This window comes from Papaver somniferum, chromosome 5 (genome assembly GCF_003573695.1).
Source record: "Papaver somniferum cultivar HN1 chromosome 5, ASM357369v1, whole genome shotgun sequence".
In the NCBI taxonomy this organism is placed as follows: domain Eukaryota; kingdom Viridiplantae; phylum Streptophyta; class Magnoliopsida; order Ranunculales; family Papaveraceae; genus Papaver; species Papaver somniferum.
This window is the reverse complement of record NC_039362.1, coordinates 72122223-72139262: the sequence shown is the minus strand read 5'-3', so window position 1 is coordinate 72139262 and position 17040 is coordinate 72122223. Positions and strand designations below refer to the sequence as shown.

General features: G+C 37.5%; 2 protein-coding genes, 1 long non-coding RNA gene and 1 pseudogene across 5 annotated transcripts; 1 reads left to right on the top strand and 3 right to left on the bottom strand.

Annotated features, from left to right (window-relative positions):
• Nucleotides 1-705: 705 nt before the first annotated feature.
• Nucleotides 706-12637, bottom strand: LOC113279170 (annotated as a pseudogene).
• On the top strand, nucleotides 5294-7671 carry LOC113281888. Its single transcript, XR_003326393.1, has 3 exons — nucleotides 5294-5554; nucleotides 5989-6141; nucleotides 7377-7671. It is a non-coding gene; the product is annotated as an uncharacterized LOC113281888 (long non-coding RNA).
• On the bottom strand, nucleotides 6140-7381 carry LOC113281887. Its single transcript, XM_026530789.1, has 2 exons — nucleotides 7227-7381; nucleotides 6140-6956 (listed from the first exon to the last, which is right to left on the bottom strand). Exon 2 carries the CDS (start codon nucleotides 6894-6896, stop codon nucleotides 6159-6161), a length of 738 nt encoding a protein of 245 aa, XP_026386574.1. The 5' UTR covers nucleotides 6897-6956; nucleotides 7227-7381; the 3' UTR covers nucleotides 6140-6158.
• Nucleotides 12260-14473, bottom strand: LOC113281885. Of its 3 annotated transcripts, none has more exons than XM_026530787.1 (3): nucleotides 14197-14473; nucleotides 12838-14059; nucleotides 12260-12391 (listed from the first exon to the last, which is right to left on the bottom strand). In XM_026530787.1, exon 2 carries the CDS (start codon nucleotides 13965-13967, stop codon nucleotides 12912-12914), a length of 1056 nt encoding a protein of 351 aa, XP_026386572.1. In that variant the 5' UTR covers nucleotides 13968-14059; nucleotides 14197-14473; the 3' UTR covers nucleotides 12260-12391; nucleotides 12838-12911. The 3 variants fall into 3 exon arrangements, with proteins under 3 accessions (XP_026386572.1, XP_026386571.1, XP_026386573.1); XM_026530786.1 differs by having other exon boundaries at nucleotides 12317-12504; XM_026530788.1 differs by having other exon boundaries at nucleotides 12317-12400.
• Between the last annotated feature and the right edge of the window lie 2567 nt (nucleotides 14474-17040).

The window sequence follows — 17040 nt, the reverse complement described above, 5'->3', positions numbered from 1 at the left end:
TGTATTAGTATTATAATTCTTTCCGAGCATAGAATGATTTTTTTTTTTGGTGATGAGCTCAAACACGCTTGGCTTGGTTGAAGCACACTTGTGAATAAGCAAATTAAACGTGCAGCTGATTACAAGGGATTACCAGCTGCATCAAATCGGAGTATATTTTTGTATGGGATAGTCCTTTAATCAAGGAAATTATACTTGCTCTTTCGTTGAGCTAGAACAGAACAAATCAGATGAACAAACAGACATGCAAATGCAGCTAAACATTCCGATAAACAGAGTGCTGCTGTAACCTTCATCACGATCAATTTGGCCAATAATACTTGTCATCCTGAACAAAGTACCCATACACACCATCAAGGCCCTTCTCATGAACATAACATCGCTCCGGCTTCTATAAAATTTGTACACCAGTAGTGTGTAGGAATTAGCATGTTATCAGCTCAGAACAACTTCCGTCATATCCATACAGTTTTATCAATTCAAGTGGTTGCATCTATCCCGGCATCATCAATCGCATGCATTATCTTTGGTCGGAGTTACTGTATAGTGCACCGAAAAAAGTACAAATATACCCTTACTATAGTTTTGATGGACCTAAATCATGTACCAGTCATATGAGACCTTGCCTGTCAAAGATGGGAAGTAGAATGGATAGCTATCGAAATTATTCTTGTTCCAGCTACCAAGTAAAGTGGGCGATGAAAATAAACCAAAACCAGAACTAACAAAAATTTATTACAGATTGAATTACTTTACAAAGAATGGAGAGGGCAATCCAACATTACTGGATCACCTCAACAAAATAAAAGGAAAACACTAAAACAGATTACCAGTAGCTCAGCAAAATCTACAGCAAACTGAATCAGCACTTTCTATTATACTATACCACTACATAAATGAAGCTTCCTGTCATTTATCACGCCTCGTAGATTTCAGCCTTTGGTTTATTCTTAGGGCGCCCAGCATGCCTTGCGCCTTTACCCGATAAATACTTCAATGCATCTTCTAAATTTACTTTCTTTGGATCCATGTTCTAGACATCCCAACACATCAAAATTAGCAAGAATCTTCAACAATTGCCATAGAGGAAGTAGAACATAGGAAAACATGTAACTGAAGCAATGTGGTAGTTATGTCCCACTAAAATACAGTATAGGAGAAAAATAAGCCATGGCAGTTCATATATGGCTCTGTGCCACCTGAAGCAGTGTCGCTATATTGCTATTGTAATTTTCTGTAAATAATTATATACAAAACTGTAGCTTTGTCGGATAAACATAACTGTGACAGGATTATAGCAAAGACAGATGCTTGCTACTCAGCTAGTAACCTGGTAATTACAGGTTTCATTTACTGTCTCCAGAAGCCAACTGTTAGGCGTTTATACGCATTCCTTTCCATCACTATGTTATCTAAGGCTCGGAAAAATACCTTCGGTACAGGAGCAGTTGTTCGATGATGCCTAATGGCGTATCCTTTAGGAGCAGTCCTTAGGAATACTGGTTTATCATCATCCGGATGATTACCCTAAAAAGAAACAAGAAACCAAGTGAGCGGGAAACCAGTAAAGAAAAAGTGACTTGGAAAACTAGGAAAAAAAAATCAAATTCTCCCAGATCTTACCAATGTTTTAGGATAGCTCAGCAAGTCAAGAGCATGCTCTAAGGTTATCGAGCTAGGAGCCATCTGATAATAGTGCGAGGAAAGATATCATTTCATAGACATACAGATTAAATATTATTCTTAAACATGTGGTTTTGGCACAAACAAAACAAGGTAAAACTCTAGTCCAGATTGGTGTTTTTATACGTGAGTTCAACACATGTTCATGCATTTGGCTATGATATTTGCAGATCAAAGCTCCAACATATTTAGTGAGAGGCACCTGATTGATTTAGAATACACTGCATACCTTGCCAAGAGGAGCTCTTTTCGGTGTAAATCCCTTCATATCATCGCCAAGCTGTACATAGCCTCCATAAGGACCAGTCTTCAAATAAATCTGAAAAAAGAAGTAAAAGACAGTGTAAATATACATAGATGCAAACCATGAAATATGTCTTCATGAAACAGAAATGAAATCTAACAACTACAAAAATCTCAATGGAAAAAGAGCAATCAATCATAATTCACAAACCTTTTCATCAGAACCAAGATACATGCCTATTATTGTTGGTTCATCAAACAACTCTTCTTCATCAGGATGTTCTTTGACCTTTTCTTCTTCTCCATCCCGAAGTATAGGGTTAACGTACCTATATCCACCATAACAGAGAGTGGGTCATTTAAGGAAGCAAGAAAAAAGAAAACACATCAATATGGATAGTAATCTAACCATAATCCACATGATATTTTAGTGATATGTAAAGAAATCAAGAATTAGTTCCTACAACATTTCTATCTTCACCACATAGTGACAGTCACATAGAGTAAAGGTGCTGGACTGGTACACAAAAAACAAATGGATATTGTAAGATACTAACTTGCATTTCGGGTGCTTATCGCAACCCACGAAGTAACCTGCAGCAGACCCAGTAATTCTGAAAATCAGATTGCCTTCTTTACACCTGCATCGTGTTACAATTAAGGATAAAATGATGCTAACAAAATTTGCAGAAAATTAAATTTTAAAATTCAAGTATACCAGAAAGTAGGAAGGGACAGAAAGTAGGAAGGGAAAGAAAATGGTGGAAAACAATGAAAGTGTATATTAGCAGACATCCAAAATCAATTTTGATACATCTAGATGACTCCCATGAACATTGTTCAGATGGAAGTCAGTCATTGTCATTGTAATCCGGAGAAGAGAACATCCCTTTAAGGTGCAGAAGTGCAGTAAATCCGTTAAAGAAACCTTAGCTTGAGCTGTAAGACACTGTGATTCTAAAGCAAATATTTTCTAAAAGATCAACTTTCCACCTCACATCTGCTGAGGTCATATTGCGTAGTATAGTATATCTGGTAAAACTGCATCGATGAACTCTCCCTAGAAACTAAAAGATCAATATAATCCAGACAGAAACTATCACTATAGCATAATTACCTAGGGCATGTCCTGCTCTTTCCAGGAAGTGAACCAAACAAGAAATCGGGAAATGCTTTCTCCATAACAGTTTCGATCTGCAAGTGAAAATGCATGTCACTACAATCAATAACTACATGTTTTAAGTCTTCACTTTATGACTGAACTAATTTCGTACCTGCCGCGAGCTCGCATTACCAGCCCGACTGCAATACTTGCTAAAGCGTGTCCAGTAATCTTTCATGAGTCCTTTCCACTCAGAGAACCCAGCAGATACTTTATCGAGCTGGGAAAATTAAAAAGGTAAGATGTCAATTTTTTGAAATGACTAGGATTAGTTAAGGCGCATGATAAACTCCCACTTGGACGCTGCGCCAGGACAACTTAGTGTTCAGAGGGAGAACATAAAAATTGCAGATAGACTCAAATCAAACCACGCCCATGCGTAGACTAACTTCAAAGATGAACCACGACGTCTCGGGATTTATAAATCAAAAGTAGAGAGTAGCAATAGATTTGAAGCATAACCATTAGCAGGAGCAATCAGTAGATATGTATGTCTTTAAGTGCAAGTTAAAAAATGGGATCACATGGGATAGAAGGAATGTATGCATAGGTTATCCAGATGCGTACCTCATCCTCCATATTAGCTGTAAAACTATAATCATTCACCTCAGAGAAGAAGTGAGAGAGAAATTGAGATACCTGAAAATAGACCCGTATCAGAGAGCTCAAAAATTTCCTGGGAAGCAATCTATATGACAAACCATCAGGAGGCAACTGAAATATATAGATATCTGATGAATAAAATCAATTGATAGATCGAGAAAGAGTAGACTGGTATCTTTCTTTTCGAAGAATAAACTCGTACAATTAGAAATACGCTAAATTTAGAAATAAAAACAAGATGGACTCCGATAGGAAAAATGATGTACTAGAGAATGAGTAATTAGATAAAAGGATCTACTTTATACTCTCCCTCCGTCCCACCATTAAGTGACCTACTTGGTTTTTAATTTTGTCCCACCATTAAATGATCTATTCCAAATGAATGGGGTGAATTTCTAAAATTCTCCTTCTCCCTAAATGTCACGCATTTTCCCACTGTCTCACTCTCACTCCCCATTTCTCCCTTCATTTTTCCTGAGTCTCACTCTCACTCTCCATTTCTTCGGTCCTATCTCCACCACCACCATCACCATCACCGTCAAACGGCATCTCTTCTTCTACTACGATGACCACCATCACCTTTATCATCTCCGTCTTCTCATCTTCATCTTCATCATCTTCATCTTCTCTGTTGTTAGTTTTTCTATCTTCAATTTTATTTGAATCTGATAAAAAGATTACATTTTTGGGTTAAACTTAACATATTCTGTGTGGGTTTTGATTTTATGAATAAATCTTCCAAAGTTTGAAGTTGAATCTGATATAGGGTTTAGATCAAATTTTATTGATGAATCAAGATGTAGAAGATGTTGTTTCTGTGAAATCAAGAGAAAAAAGATATGGGTTTGACTGAATTGATGAATCTGAGCCGCGAGAGAAGAAATTGAAGCAGATGTTGTTGAATGAAGATGGATTGAATCTGTTTGAAGAACTGAAATGGTGGATTTAGGGTTTGTCAGTAACAGAAGGAATTGGTGGTTGTTCTCAAATGGGTTTGCTACTGCTCAAATTACAGAAATCGAGTTGTTGCTATGGGTTTTCTGTGAAAGCAGGAGATGATGAGGAACAAGACCAATTGGGTTTTATGGGGTTTGCTCTTATGAAGATGAGAATACAGGGAGTACAAATGAACCAATTGGGTTTTATGGGGTTTGCTCTTATTAAACATGATGATTCTATAGGATTCCTAATTTTGGGTTTTGGTTAATTTGTTTATGCAGAGCTAATGTTACTAGGGTTCATTTCATTGCTACTGACGATAGGACAAGTGCCCATCTCAAAGATTTGCATCCCACAGAGTGTTGCTAATACTTGGCATCCATGTAGCAAGCAACAAGAATATGACTTGTACAACATTGGCAGCGTCACAACAGCATTTCATAATACTGATTCCCATGAATCCAACAATTTAATTGGCACTCCCGGCCGTAGACTTGTCTCTAATTCATCGTATCCACTTTCAAGTCATCGGCGCGCTTTAGCTGGAGGAGGAGACTATGATGTATGCGCGGCCAAGGCATGAAGAAACATAAACTATGATGTTCTTATTGTTTATTTGTGTATGCACACAAGGTTAACTAGTTTCATGTCTTACTTGCAGGGGAATAAAGTGCCACTTGTGTCACCATATGGAATTCATCAGCTACATATCTTCATATTTCTTTTAATTTTCAGTACTCATTGGAGTTTGCATTAGTCACCCTGCAAAAGCTTTCAGCTCCTGCTAACGAGGATGATGTGATGGATACACACAAAAAGTTGATGAATGAGCTAGGAGGGATTTCTCAAGATGGAGATAACTCAAATGTTTCTTTTGTCAATGCAACAGTCAAGGGTCTGCGCTTTGTTTTGGAGCAGCTTCAGGTTTGTTTTTATGTGTGTCCTGCTCGTTATTTGGTTCCACTTGTTTTATTCTCAGACTTTTAAGAAGTAAGGTTTCATGATACTCTAGATTAAAAAATGTAACTTGAGTTACATCCTTATAGGTCCCTATCTTTCTGTTGAGGGCCTTACATATTTGAAACGTACAATAGAGTTAACAAAAGTAAGTTACTAGAAATTTCACCATCTTAGGTAAAGAAGAAAGCGACTGAATTTGAACTGGCCAAGAAGGCATAAGATTTGCCTGGAGATAGCAAAAGGTTTAGCTTATCTTCATGTGAACTTATGAGTGTAAAGATTACAGGCTGATTGAAATGAAACCATGTAAAATTACATGAAAATACCAACACGGTGAAATGAAACCATGTAAAATTACATGAAAATGAACAACTTATTGTGACTGTTTGTCTATGTAGATAAAACCATTCGAGGTTTTCTTGCTGGAGAAACTATGTATGGTTTGCTGAAGTAACCTTTGCAAGCAGCTGGAAGGCTTGTTCCAGAAACTACATAATGATATCATTGCCATGTGTTTCGCCAGCATTGCAGAAATGTCTTAAACATGAGAGGTAATTAGTTGCTTCCTTCACCAGATTCTTATCCACTTCGATTTGAGTAGGAAGTTCACAATGCGTGCAAGTTTCTTTTTCCCTATATGCTGCAATTTATAATTGTTTCCTCCATGAAGCTTTAGAACCTCTACCATGCATAGTTGCAATGAGAGGAATACGTCATTCAGAGCTTGTGCCGATAATTCATTAAATGCTTTATCCACAGCCGATAAAAGTTCGCCAACAGTAGTAGGCGCCTCTCTGTGCTGTAACGATTGTATAGCCCTGAAAAACCCTAGATCAAGAACGTTCATGTCGGGACTTTGTGAAGGTTGGAATCTCAACCTAATATCAAAACCTTCTTTTGCGGCTTCTTTTAAAAATTCTTCATCATCCACTTTCATATGTGGTTTCGCATTATCTCGTTGGATGTAGATAGTTTCCCCATTATAGTTTGGCCACTTTTCCCGAATGGCTGGTAATAATTTCTTAATCAAACAAGCTCTTGTAACGTCTTTGTTCACTGATTCAATTGGTTTATCTTCGAGTGTTCCAGCCGGACGATTTTTGCTCGTTCGCTTTGCTGCCTCCTTTGTTACAAAAGGAAATATACCTATTTTTCCGTTAAAAACTTCATTCCCAAACTCATCGAACCTAGGACGAGCTATTGCTGCCAAAAACATGACCTTTTTAATGTACCTTTTACTTTGACATGTACGATATGGTTCGGTTTCTTCCGGATGAAGGTAGTAATTCTCTGTTGCTTTTGTCATGAAGAACCACTTCTTTCAAAAGCAAATTTCTGATATCAAGCTTAATATTGCATTCTGCATCTGTTTTATTGCATAAAAAAGGGTTGGAATGTGTTCACCATAGTACTCAAAATGATACTCCCCACATATTTGTGTTTTGATCTGGTCCAGTTCTTATGAATTGTTTGTAATTGCAAATTAGATGATGCAGATTCTTCAGTTAATTTGACCTTTCTTTCTGAAATCTGTTAAAATCAATTGATTGCTCCTACATGTGCAATGTTCTACATCTGCTACTATGCTTCACAACTTAAGATGATTAGAAAATGAGGTAAAGAGTTAGATATTTACCTTAGAAGTTTTGCTTATTCTGAAACTCAAATTGATTTTCCTGCTTTACAATACTCCTGCTTTGAGAATTTGATTTGATATTTTTCAGATCTGAAATTTATCTCATTTTCAGGTGGAGATTTGATGAACTTTATCTTATTGATTTTTCAGATGGAGTACTTATCATGGGTACATACAAATCACCTGAAGTTGTGAGTGAATAGAGATCTCAGATTGAATCACCTGTTTACAGTAAAGAGAGATCTGAATTTGATTTTGGAACTTTGTTTCTGTAAAAATCAAACTTGAAGTTTATGAGTGAAGAGAAATCTCTGATTGAATCACCTGAAGTTTACAGTAAACAGAGATCACGTATATTCTGGGTTTTTGTATTGAGAACGAAAGTTGAAATTGTGAATTTGTCGATTTGGAGATTGGAGGGAAGACGTAGCTGGTATTTCAGTTTTTTTTAGGGCAAATATGGAAAAAATAATAGGAAGTCACTCTCTCTCCCATTTGCCTTAAAATTTGTGCAAATTCAAACTAGGTCACTTAATGGTGGGACGGAGGGAGTATAAGTTAAAAACTGTTTTCATAAATACAGTCATAGATATTCACATAATGCAGTAGCAATTTATTATATAAAGTCTCAGAAGTCATCATGCATCTATATAGGTATATGGTTGTGTAAACAAGGAAAGAATAAGTGACCCGAGGAAACATAGAGGAGAACTTGCACCAGAAACTGATAAAACATAATGGGAGAAAATTCCAAATAGGCACTACAGAGCGATGCCAGATATGAGATCGATCAACGTAGCAGACAACTTTAATTGGCATTAGAAATGAATAAAGTGTGAAAAGAAATATATAGAAGATATGTGCATACCATTCGAGCATGAAACTCTGGATATAATTCTCGATTCTTTACCGTCAAATATTTTCTTTCCTGGTGACACCAACAATATAACATATCAGGTTCAAGTATTTAGCTTGAGGAGATAAACATAAGCATCGATTCAAACATGAACACGGCAATTGAATACGGTGGTTTTCTCATGCGTCGACTTGCTTTACTTGTCCATACTTATACGGTCACAGCATGTGTGACACTGACTTTCTAGGTTCATGAATTCAGAGATCTAAAGTTCATCATACTCAACAGACATAACGTTTCTAATTTTAAATAACATGGCTAACTTTGTAATGTGAAGTAATTAATAGGCTGTGTTGCTTTGCGTTTCCGTAACACCTCAGGTAACATCATATCACTCAGATTTTCAACTCAACACATGCCAACTTAAAATCAGGAAAATGTAAAACTGTCAATCTGGATACAAGAACCATGTATCACAGAAGTTAATTAAAAGTAACTAACTGCTTACATCTAACAAAAGTACAGAACAGTGAAGGGCACATAAATACCAGGATCCATGAGTCACAAAGTGATCAAACCTGACGGTTTACATGGTAGCACATTATAGTCTAGCGAAAGAAGAGAACAGTGTTTTGCCAAAAAAACATGTACGAGAAGCATATCAAATAGGCCGATATTCTAGTTGCACCAAAAACATCAAGTCAATTCCAAGACATATTATTTGGACATAAACACAAAGCGCGTACTGAAATACCTGTAAAGCTTTGATTGTGGTGGCGTATGTAGATGGTCTTCGAACCCCAATCTTAGAAAAACGTAGTATGAGCCCTACTGGCAAATGTAAACACAAATTGAAAGACCAAAACTTTATCTACTTACAACAGTTTTACATCTATCTAAGTAATAAAAACAACAAATATAGAGAATAAGAACGTGAAAATATACCAGCGAACCCTCAGTATAACGCGGAGGAGGTACAGTAATGTGCTGTTTCAATTCCACCTTACCAGGATAGAAAGGATCCCCTGACTAGAAATATATGAAATTTTGAGCTAAAAAAGTTAGCAGACAGCGCAAAAAAAGCATCAAAAAATTAAAGCTACCAATTTTGAGACATTATTCTACGGGATGAGCATTTCTCAAAATCACCACCTTTAGTGCACACAAAAACTTAAAAGTTTCTTTGCAAGCATCGACTTCTACCATGTCATTTGCAATTGAAGCAGCTTCCGCATCCTAGAAGAAGTACAGAGCATGAAAAGATCAATGAAAAGGAAAATTAACATGAGATGTCAAGATATCTTCAGCAGAAAAAATTCATCCATTCACAAAATAACCAAAACATTGACATGGAAATTAAAACGGAAAGGCAACTACTCGGCAAATTAAAATCTTCAACCAACAGTTGAAAAGGTTACAATCTTATCGGGAAGGCATGCCAAACGCTACTTCTTTAGATGTGAAAAAACATAGTTTTAACAATAGGACCTAGATCACCTTATAAGCTGTTTGGTACCCAAGAAACTCAACGCTTGAGCATGTAGATTGAAGCAGTGTAGACTCGCCAACAGCACCGATATCAACTTGTATCTAGTTTAAACAAGATTCAGCCAATATAAACTCAATCAGTACATGGACTTGTATCACTCAACGAGCAACATAATATTTACTTGGACGATTGGATTAGTTCCTTGTGAGGGTACACTTCAGCATTTCTATCTAATGCAGCCATACCTGATCAATCAGGGCTGGTTCCATCTGGCATGCCATTGTTCTCAACCAAATAAGGGTGTAGAGCTTCAAGGAATCTTCATCTAATACTCCAGCTAATAATGCTGAAAGGAAAGGGACATCTCAAATGTGAACCACCAATAACCCTGGCCCTAAACAGTTAAATGAAAGGTCCGGCATGCAATATGATGAAACTCGTCAAATCATAATGTAGTAACATCTGTTTAGTTATTACATGGTAACCTTCGTATGTCAGTGGGCCTGATAGCTTCGTGTACCTCTTGAGCATTCTTGAGCTTTGTACAGTACCTACGAGCGCCCTTCGATGCAAATTTTTGCCCATACCTAAATAACAAGAGTAGGTGAAACTCAGCAGAAAAATGAAGTTGGGAAAGGGCAGGATCCTATGCAAAAATAATATGCTACCACACATTTGATGCAGGATGGAGATGGAAAAGTTTGACTCTTGATTTTAGTGTGTATGAATCTACTCCCAAGGACTGCTTTGGCTCAAGCTCTTTTTATTTTAAAAAGGAAACATTTCCTAGAAAAGGTATAAGCACCAATTAAATTTGTCCGATTTATTCAATGCTGCTCCAGAGATTTATCTATTCAAGATAACCACGTTGCAAAAAAGAATCTAACTCCAAATTTACGAGAAAATGCAATAAACTAGAACAGTGTCAAACATCATGAATTTAAGCACCTTCACACACAGAAAATACAATATTGCAATCACCTTTCTAACACCAAGGAGTGTACGTCTTCTGCAGCTGCATCAGGGACCTTAAATGGAAAAGACACAATAAGGGAGTATTAGAAACTGAGTGCAAAAAATACAATTTGGTATAAACGGTAACAAGGTCCAAATAAAAAATAAATCTTGAAGTGATGCCATAAGTTGTAGTTCAGATCACCTAAATTGGAAGCAAACATAAACACCCTACAACAAAATAAACACATGTGTATCATATAAACACACGCACACGCACGTACATACATATACATCTACATATAACTAGAAGGTCAGTTCAAACAACACAATATTTAAGAAGAAGAAAAAAAAACAGTGAAACTGATACCTACGTGCAGATCGTCAGTTTGCATGTATGTTATCAAGCCTATAGCCTCCTTGTTTGCTATCTTTACTCCCTCATAAAGCCCTTTAGCCAGCTGAACTCAAACAGAAGCATAGGCCCACATGAGAATAAATTATAAGAAGTTGCACATAAAGTGAGCACGCAAGTTATGGAACTCAGTGCTTATGAGACTGAGATCAAATGAAATTCAAAAGTCGAGTTTTCTTAGAATTGTATTAACACCCAGAAAGGGCAACAAAAGGACAATCTGCAACTATATAGCAAATAAGAAACCTGAAGACTGTGAGCATACCGACCATCATTGTAGTTGAGGCACTAAAATGCAATTTATAAGCCGCATCCTGCTGAAGAGTTGATGTTATATATGGCATAGGAGGATTTTTTCGTGTTTTTGTCCTCTTACATCCCACCACTTTAAAAGAGGATGACGTAATCTTTTTCTGAATATCAGTAGCTTTTGTAGAGAGCTGTTCTAACTGTTTTGATCTAGCATTAATCAAATAAGATTTAATAGAGAAGTTTTTCTTCAAAGAATCCACAATTTTATTGCTGAACTCCACTTCTAAAGTCCAGTACTCCCGTGGCTTGAACTCGTCAATTGCTTTTCTGCATCACATAGAAGAGACAGAGCTGTATGCTCAACTCGTCCAGCAGACAGACAACCAGGTAGTTTCTTATCTAATAACGGTGTCAAGTTATATGCAATCAAATAGTCAAGAGCTCTTCTTGAAAGATAAGAATGAACCAAGTCCATGTTTATGTCTCTTGGAGACTTGGAGACTGCAGAGCAGCTTTGACAGAAGACTCAGTTAATTCGTTAAAGACAACCCTAGCTATAGTAATATTGTCATGCAATGCATCTTGCTGCTGCAACATCTCAGTAAGGTGCCAAGCAATAGCCTCTCCTTCACAACTAGGATCAGATGCAAGAATAAGATTTTTCGCTCTGGGAATGAAACAACAAACTATATAAATAAATATAAATAGGGAGCATCATCGTAAAGAATATGTCTAATACGTAGTGGGGATAAGCTCACAAACTTACCCATTTAATGCAACTTTCATACTCTTGACCTGAGTCCAAGCAGCATCTGGAACCCCCCATACCATACTGAAGTCGTCATCAGGCCTCACTGCTCCTGCCCATCTGACCAACATTCTCACATGGCCATTACTAGACAAGACTTCAAACAGATCACCAAGATAACCTTGGACAATCTTCGCTTTTTTGAGAGACTCCACCACCACAACAGATTTTCCAGTGGGAGGATATAATGGGCTCAGTTTTTTAATTGGAGGTTCTAATTTTCCTGGAACACTGTTGCTTTGTTGCAATGAGACCTTATCTGAACTTTTACTTGTATCCTTCTCAGGAGCTCTTTTCTTTTTAAAAAAAAAATAGTTTTCTTCTTCTCGGACTGACGTTCTGAACCTGGAGAATCAACTGCTGGCAACTGTTTCCCGCACACTGGAACAGACTGAAAAAACTGCAGCATCAGTTACAAAATACGCAATTGCATATGTAACAATTACATGGTTATGAGTGTGCATCTGACACCGGTACGAGGACTCCAACAGCGACCTACAAACACTAAACACGGGGCATGGGAGTTAGGGTTACACTAATGTTACATATACTTTTTGTAGGAAAATAAAATGGCTACATATCCAGGCTCATATTGAAGAAAAGGCAGCCACGTTTCTTCCTCTCTTTCCTCTTCCATCTTCTCAAGCTTCATAAACTAAGTGGCAAGTTGCAATAATATTAATGTTCAATGGCTACCAGAGGTGTTGCTGTTTGCATGTGTGCCCGACATGAATACCATTATCAATACATGTCGACACCGCCAAATTTTGACAAACAAGGTGTCAAGGGATAATACATGAAAGACACTTGGTAATAAAGAAAGTGCAGGACACTTACATCTGAAGTTTGAGAGTGGCGGCTATGTATGTCGATATTAGGTTTCTTCTCGAGTAGTGCAACTCCTGTAGAATCTACGGCTTTGGTTGCACCGGATAGGACTTTGGTGTCATTCTCATTTTGAATCTGCTCTTTATTTCTTGAGTTATGCTTCTTTTTAGCTGGAGATTTTTTTTATGGCCGTAACTATTCTTAGCTTCTGTTGAGATGGATGACTGTTGTGCATCCTTCTTATCTCCTATGCGAACTTCTGTGGGCTTCAACGTGTCCACAGCTTGTGCAACTTTTTTGTTACTTTCAGCAACTTCTTTTCCTACAACCTTCTTTTCAACTGCAACCTGGTTTCCTCCATCACCACTGCTACTATGAATAGCCAACATCTTGGCCCGCTTCCGACGTGCATAAAAAGATTTGCGGGACGGTTCCCCTCTATCTCCCACAGAGACGTTAGCATTCTCTGGTACGATAACTTCTTTAAAATCTCCGGCTTTGGTCGTAGCAGAGAGGACTTTGGTGCTAGTATCATCCTGAACGTGCCCTTTTTTTCCTGACTTATGCTTCTTATTAGCTAGAGCCTTCCCTTTATGGTCATTACCATTAACCTTAGCTTCTGTTAAGATGGGTGACTCGTCTACACTCTTCTTGACACCTATGGTAACCCTATCAGCCGGTTTCAATGTGCCCCCAGTTTGTGCAACTTGATTATTAGAATCTTTTCCTTCTGCAACCTGCTTCTCAACTGCAACCTGCTTTCCTCCATGACCGCCAGTGCTACTACGAACACCCAGAGTCCTTGTCTGCTTCCGAGGTGCATAAAAAGCTTTACGACTAGATTCTCCTCCCACAGAGGCATTCTCATTTTTATTCACTATTGCACTTGGAACCTTAGGTTTTTGGTTCGACGGCTTTGCTGAAAAAAGCCTCCTTCCATTACCTTCATAAAATAATACAGCCAACCTAAAACTACTTCCTACTGTTCGCGATTTCGGAATTCCTACACTTAAATGAGATTGAATCGGAAAATTGGTTAAATTTCCATGATGCCTAGCAGTACTAAAACTTCTAAAGAACTGAGAATCATATCCAACCTTGAATCTTAAATCCTTAAATCGATTGTTAGGATCCTGCATTCCTCTCTTGGGCTTATTAACTGAAGTTGACCCAATTTACCATTGAAACAAGGATTTGTAGTAGAATACGATGCGTTCCCTTTCATGTAGTTCTGTGGATGCAATCAAAGAATAACAAAAAAAAAATCATAAAATTGAAAAAAAGAAGAGAAAGAAGAATAATCAATAATGAAAGTCTTGTCATTTCAATAACTGATAAATTCAATTCGTATCTGTAGAGAGGATGTACCATAATGCGTGGAGGAGACGACACAGACAAGTTTCGGCGGAAGCAATTAGAATTCAACAACTTATGCAGTTGGAGTGCCATTAACGCTCTCAATTTCAAATGAAAAGTTTCGAGCTTTACAAGGATATTATTAGGGTTTTCAGGAGAGTTTTGCTGGAGAACATATTTGCAGAAAAAATTATGGTGTGAGAGAGAAGTTTTGTTAGGGTTTTACCATCAAGGAGTGTGTGAATGAGGGCGAGTTGGAGAAGAAAACTGCGGTGAGCCGGCGATCATGTATTCATGTGCTTCTCCCAAGTCCTCAAGGACCTCAACTCTGTGCCCGGCCCCCAGTAAGTTGGTCACATTAAGGGTAGGGCTGTCGATGGATGCTAACGTAACAGATAAAGGCTCTGCCGCTGCCATTACCATTACAAGTTAGCGGATATCCGTTATCCGTTAATTTCCGGCGGAAATAGGAAATTCAAAACGTTACCGTTACGCTGGACTTACCAGATAACGGATATTTTTCCGTTACCATCCGGCATGTCATAGGACAAACACAAAACAGGCTAAAAGCACATAACAATTTTTAAATACAACAAAACATGTTCTAAATCCATGCCACACCAAAAAAAAAAGACATACAGATGTTCATGCCACACAAGAAAACAAGTTCAGAATCTTCAGATGCTCTAGCAAAAGAAAAAAACCATGTTTTTTACAAAAAAAAAAAAAAAACATCTCCATCTCCATTTGCTGCAACAACTGCAAATGCATTCCTCCTCCATCTCCAGATTCTCCACTGCCAAGTGCCAACTGCATCTGCAAATGCATTCCACCTTACTCCTTAGTCCTGAACTTCTGCATTTTAAAAGGAAAATCAAAAGTGTTAGACATTTTAAGCTGGCAAGTGACAATGTCATTGTCAGTACAATAAGCATCTAAATTGCAAATAAAATATTAAGATGTAAGGAAACTTACCAGTAACACAACTATCATTTTCACTAAGAGTGAGATCTGGCAGCCAATCACCCAAACAAGCAATGCTTCAACAAGTTTTGGAGCTAATGAACTCCTGTGAGATGTGAGAACCCTGCCACCAATACTAAACATAGATTCTGAAGCTACACTTGTCACTGGAACTACCAAAACATCTCTTGCAATCCTTGAGAAAGTTGGGTACTTTGGAGCATGATTCTTCCACCAACTTAAGATATCAAACCTCATTTCTTCAATGGTTGTGCCTTTAGGAAGAACTGGTTCTGCTAAGTAAGTCTCCAATTCTGACTTCTGAACCTCAAAGACATTGTTTTCCATAATAAAATCATCATAACCAAATTCATATGAAGTTGTAGTTGCAGAGATCTCCATTCCAGCTGAACTCATTCCACTATCATAATAATCTGGAACTGTGGTGTTTGTTTCAGAAGCACAATAAAGAGCATTGAGTGCAAGCTCAAATTTGTTATAGTGACTTTGATAGTGATTGACACCATATACTCACTTCATAACAAACTCCACCCACCTATTCTTATATCTAGGATCTAAAACAACTCTAATTTCCATCAAAGTGTTACTTTCTTTCCAGTAGCTATCAAATTTCATCCTCATATTCTTGGCCATGTCTCTGATATACTCATGCTCACTTGATTCCCAAATCTTAATGCATCTATTAACTTCTGGCACCCCATTATAATACAAATTTGTTGTGGGATACTTAATCTCAGCAAATTTGGTTGAAATGACATCAAACAATTCCAAACATTCACATATATGTATTCCTTGTTTCCACTCCTTAGAAGATGGTAGTATATTGAAGTCATTATCCAATTCAGCTAGCCTAACAAAAGCTTGTCTCAAAAAAATTGCATCCTTTAGCATCTTAAAGGTGGAGTTCCACCTGGTATCCACATCTAAACCCACAGATCTTGAAGCGGGAAGCTTAACTTGGGCCATTGCACATTCAAATCTCTCTTTTCTAGCCTGACTTGACTTGACATATTTTACACACTCTCTAACTGCATCTATAAATGGACCAGCTACTCTCATTCCCCACCTGTTTGTACCCTATTTAAATAGCGTACGAGCGTATCACACGAGGCTTATAATGGAGCCTAAATCCGATTTATTATGGAAACCGGTGGGTTTGTTATGGAAACCCACAAGGCTTATTATGGAAGCCTAGATTTGGTTTATTACGGAAACCGGTGGGTTTATTACGGAGACCCACTCGGCTTACTATGGAAGCCCAATTCGGTTTATTATGGAAACCCTCTTGGCTTATTATTGAAGCCCAAAAGTCCATGGGTAATAAGATCTTAATAAAATATGTTAAGATTCTTATGGAATAATTATTATAGATAATTATTAAATATTATTTAAGATAATTGCAAGATCCTAACCGAAAGAGGATAATTATCTTAAGTAGTTATCATAATTATTCAAGATAATAATTATTGAAGATAAATATGGATTATGATAAGTATTAGAGAGAATAACAAATCTTATCATGAATCTGGTTGTTATTTGGGATTTATACAGATGGGGGAAGTTATTTTGATAACTATTGAAACCCTAAAGCTACATCTCCTTCTGCCTATATATAGAGGCTAAATCTCAACTCAAAAGGTAGAGAATTCGATTCTTTTCACCACAATACACTTGCATAGAACATCCGTTGACTTTAGCATCGGAGTGTTTTTGCAGGTACCCCACCCTCTTTTGATCAATTTTTGGAGATTCTTCATCAACGATATCAATTGGATCAACTTTCCCACATCTCGAAGATTGTTGGGGTGATCATTTTTTGCACCAACATCTTTTGGCGCCGACTAAGGGGAACGAAGAAAAAGATCGTGCTCC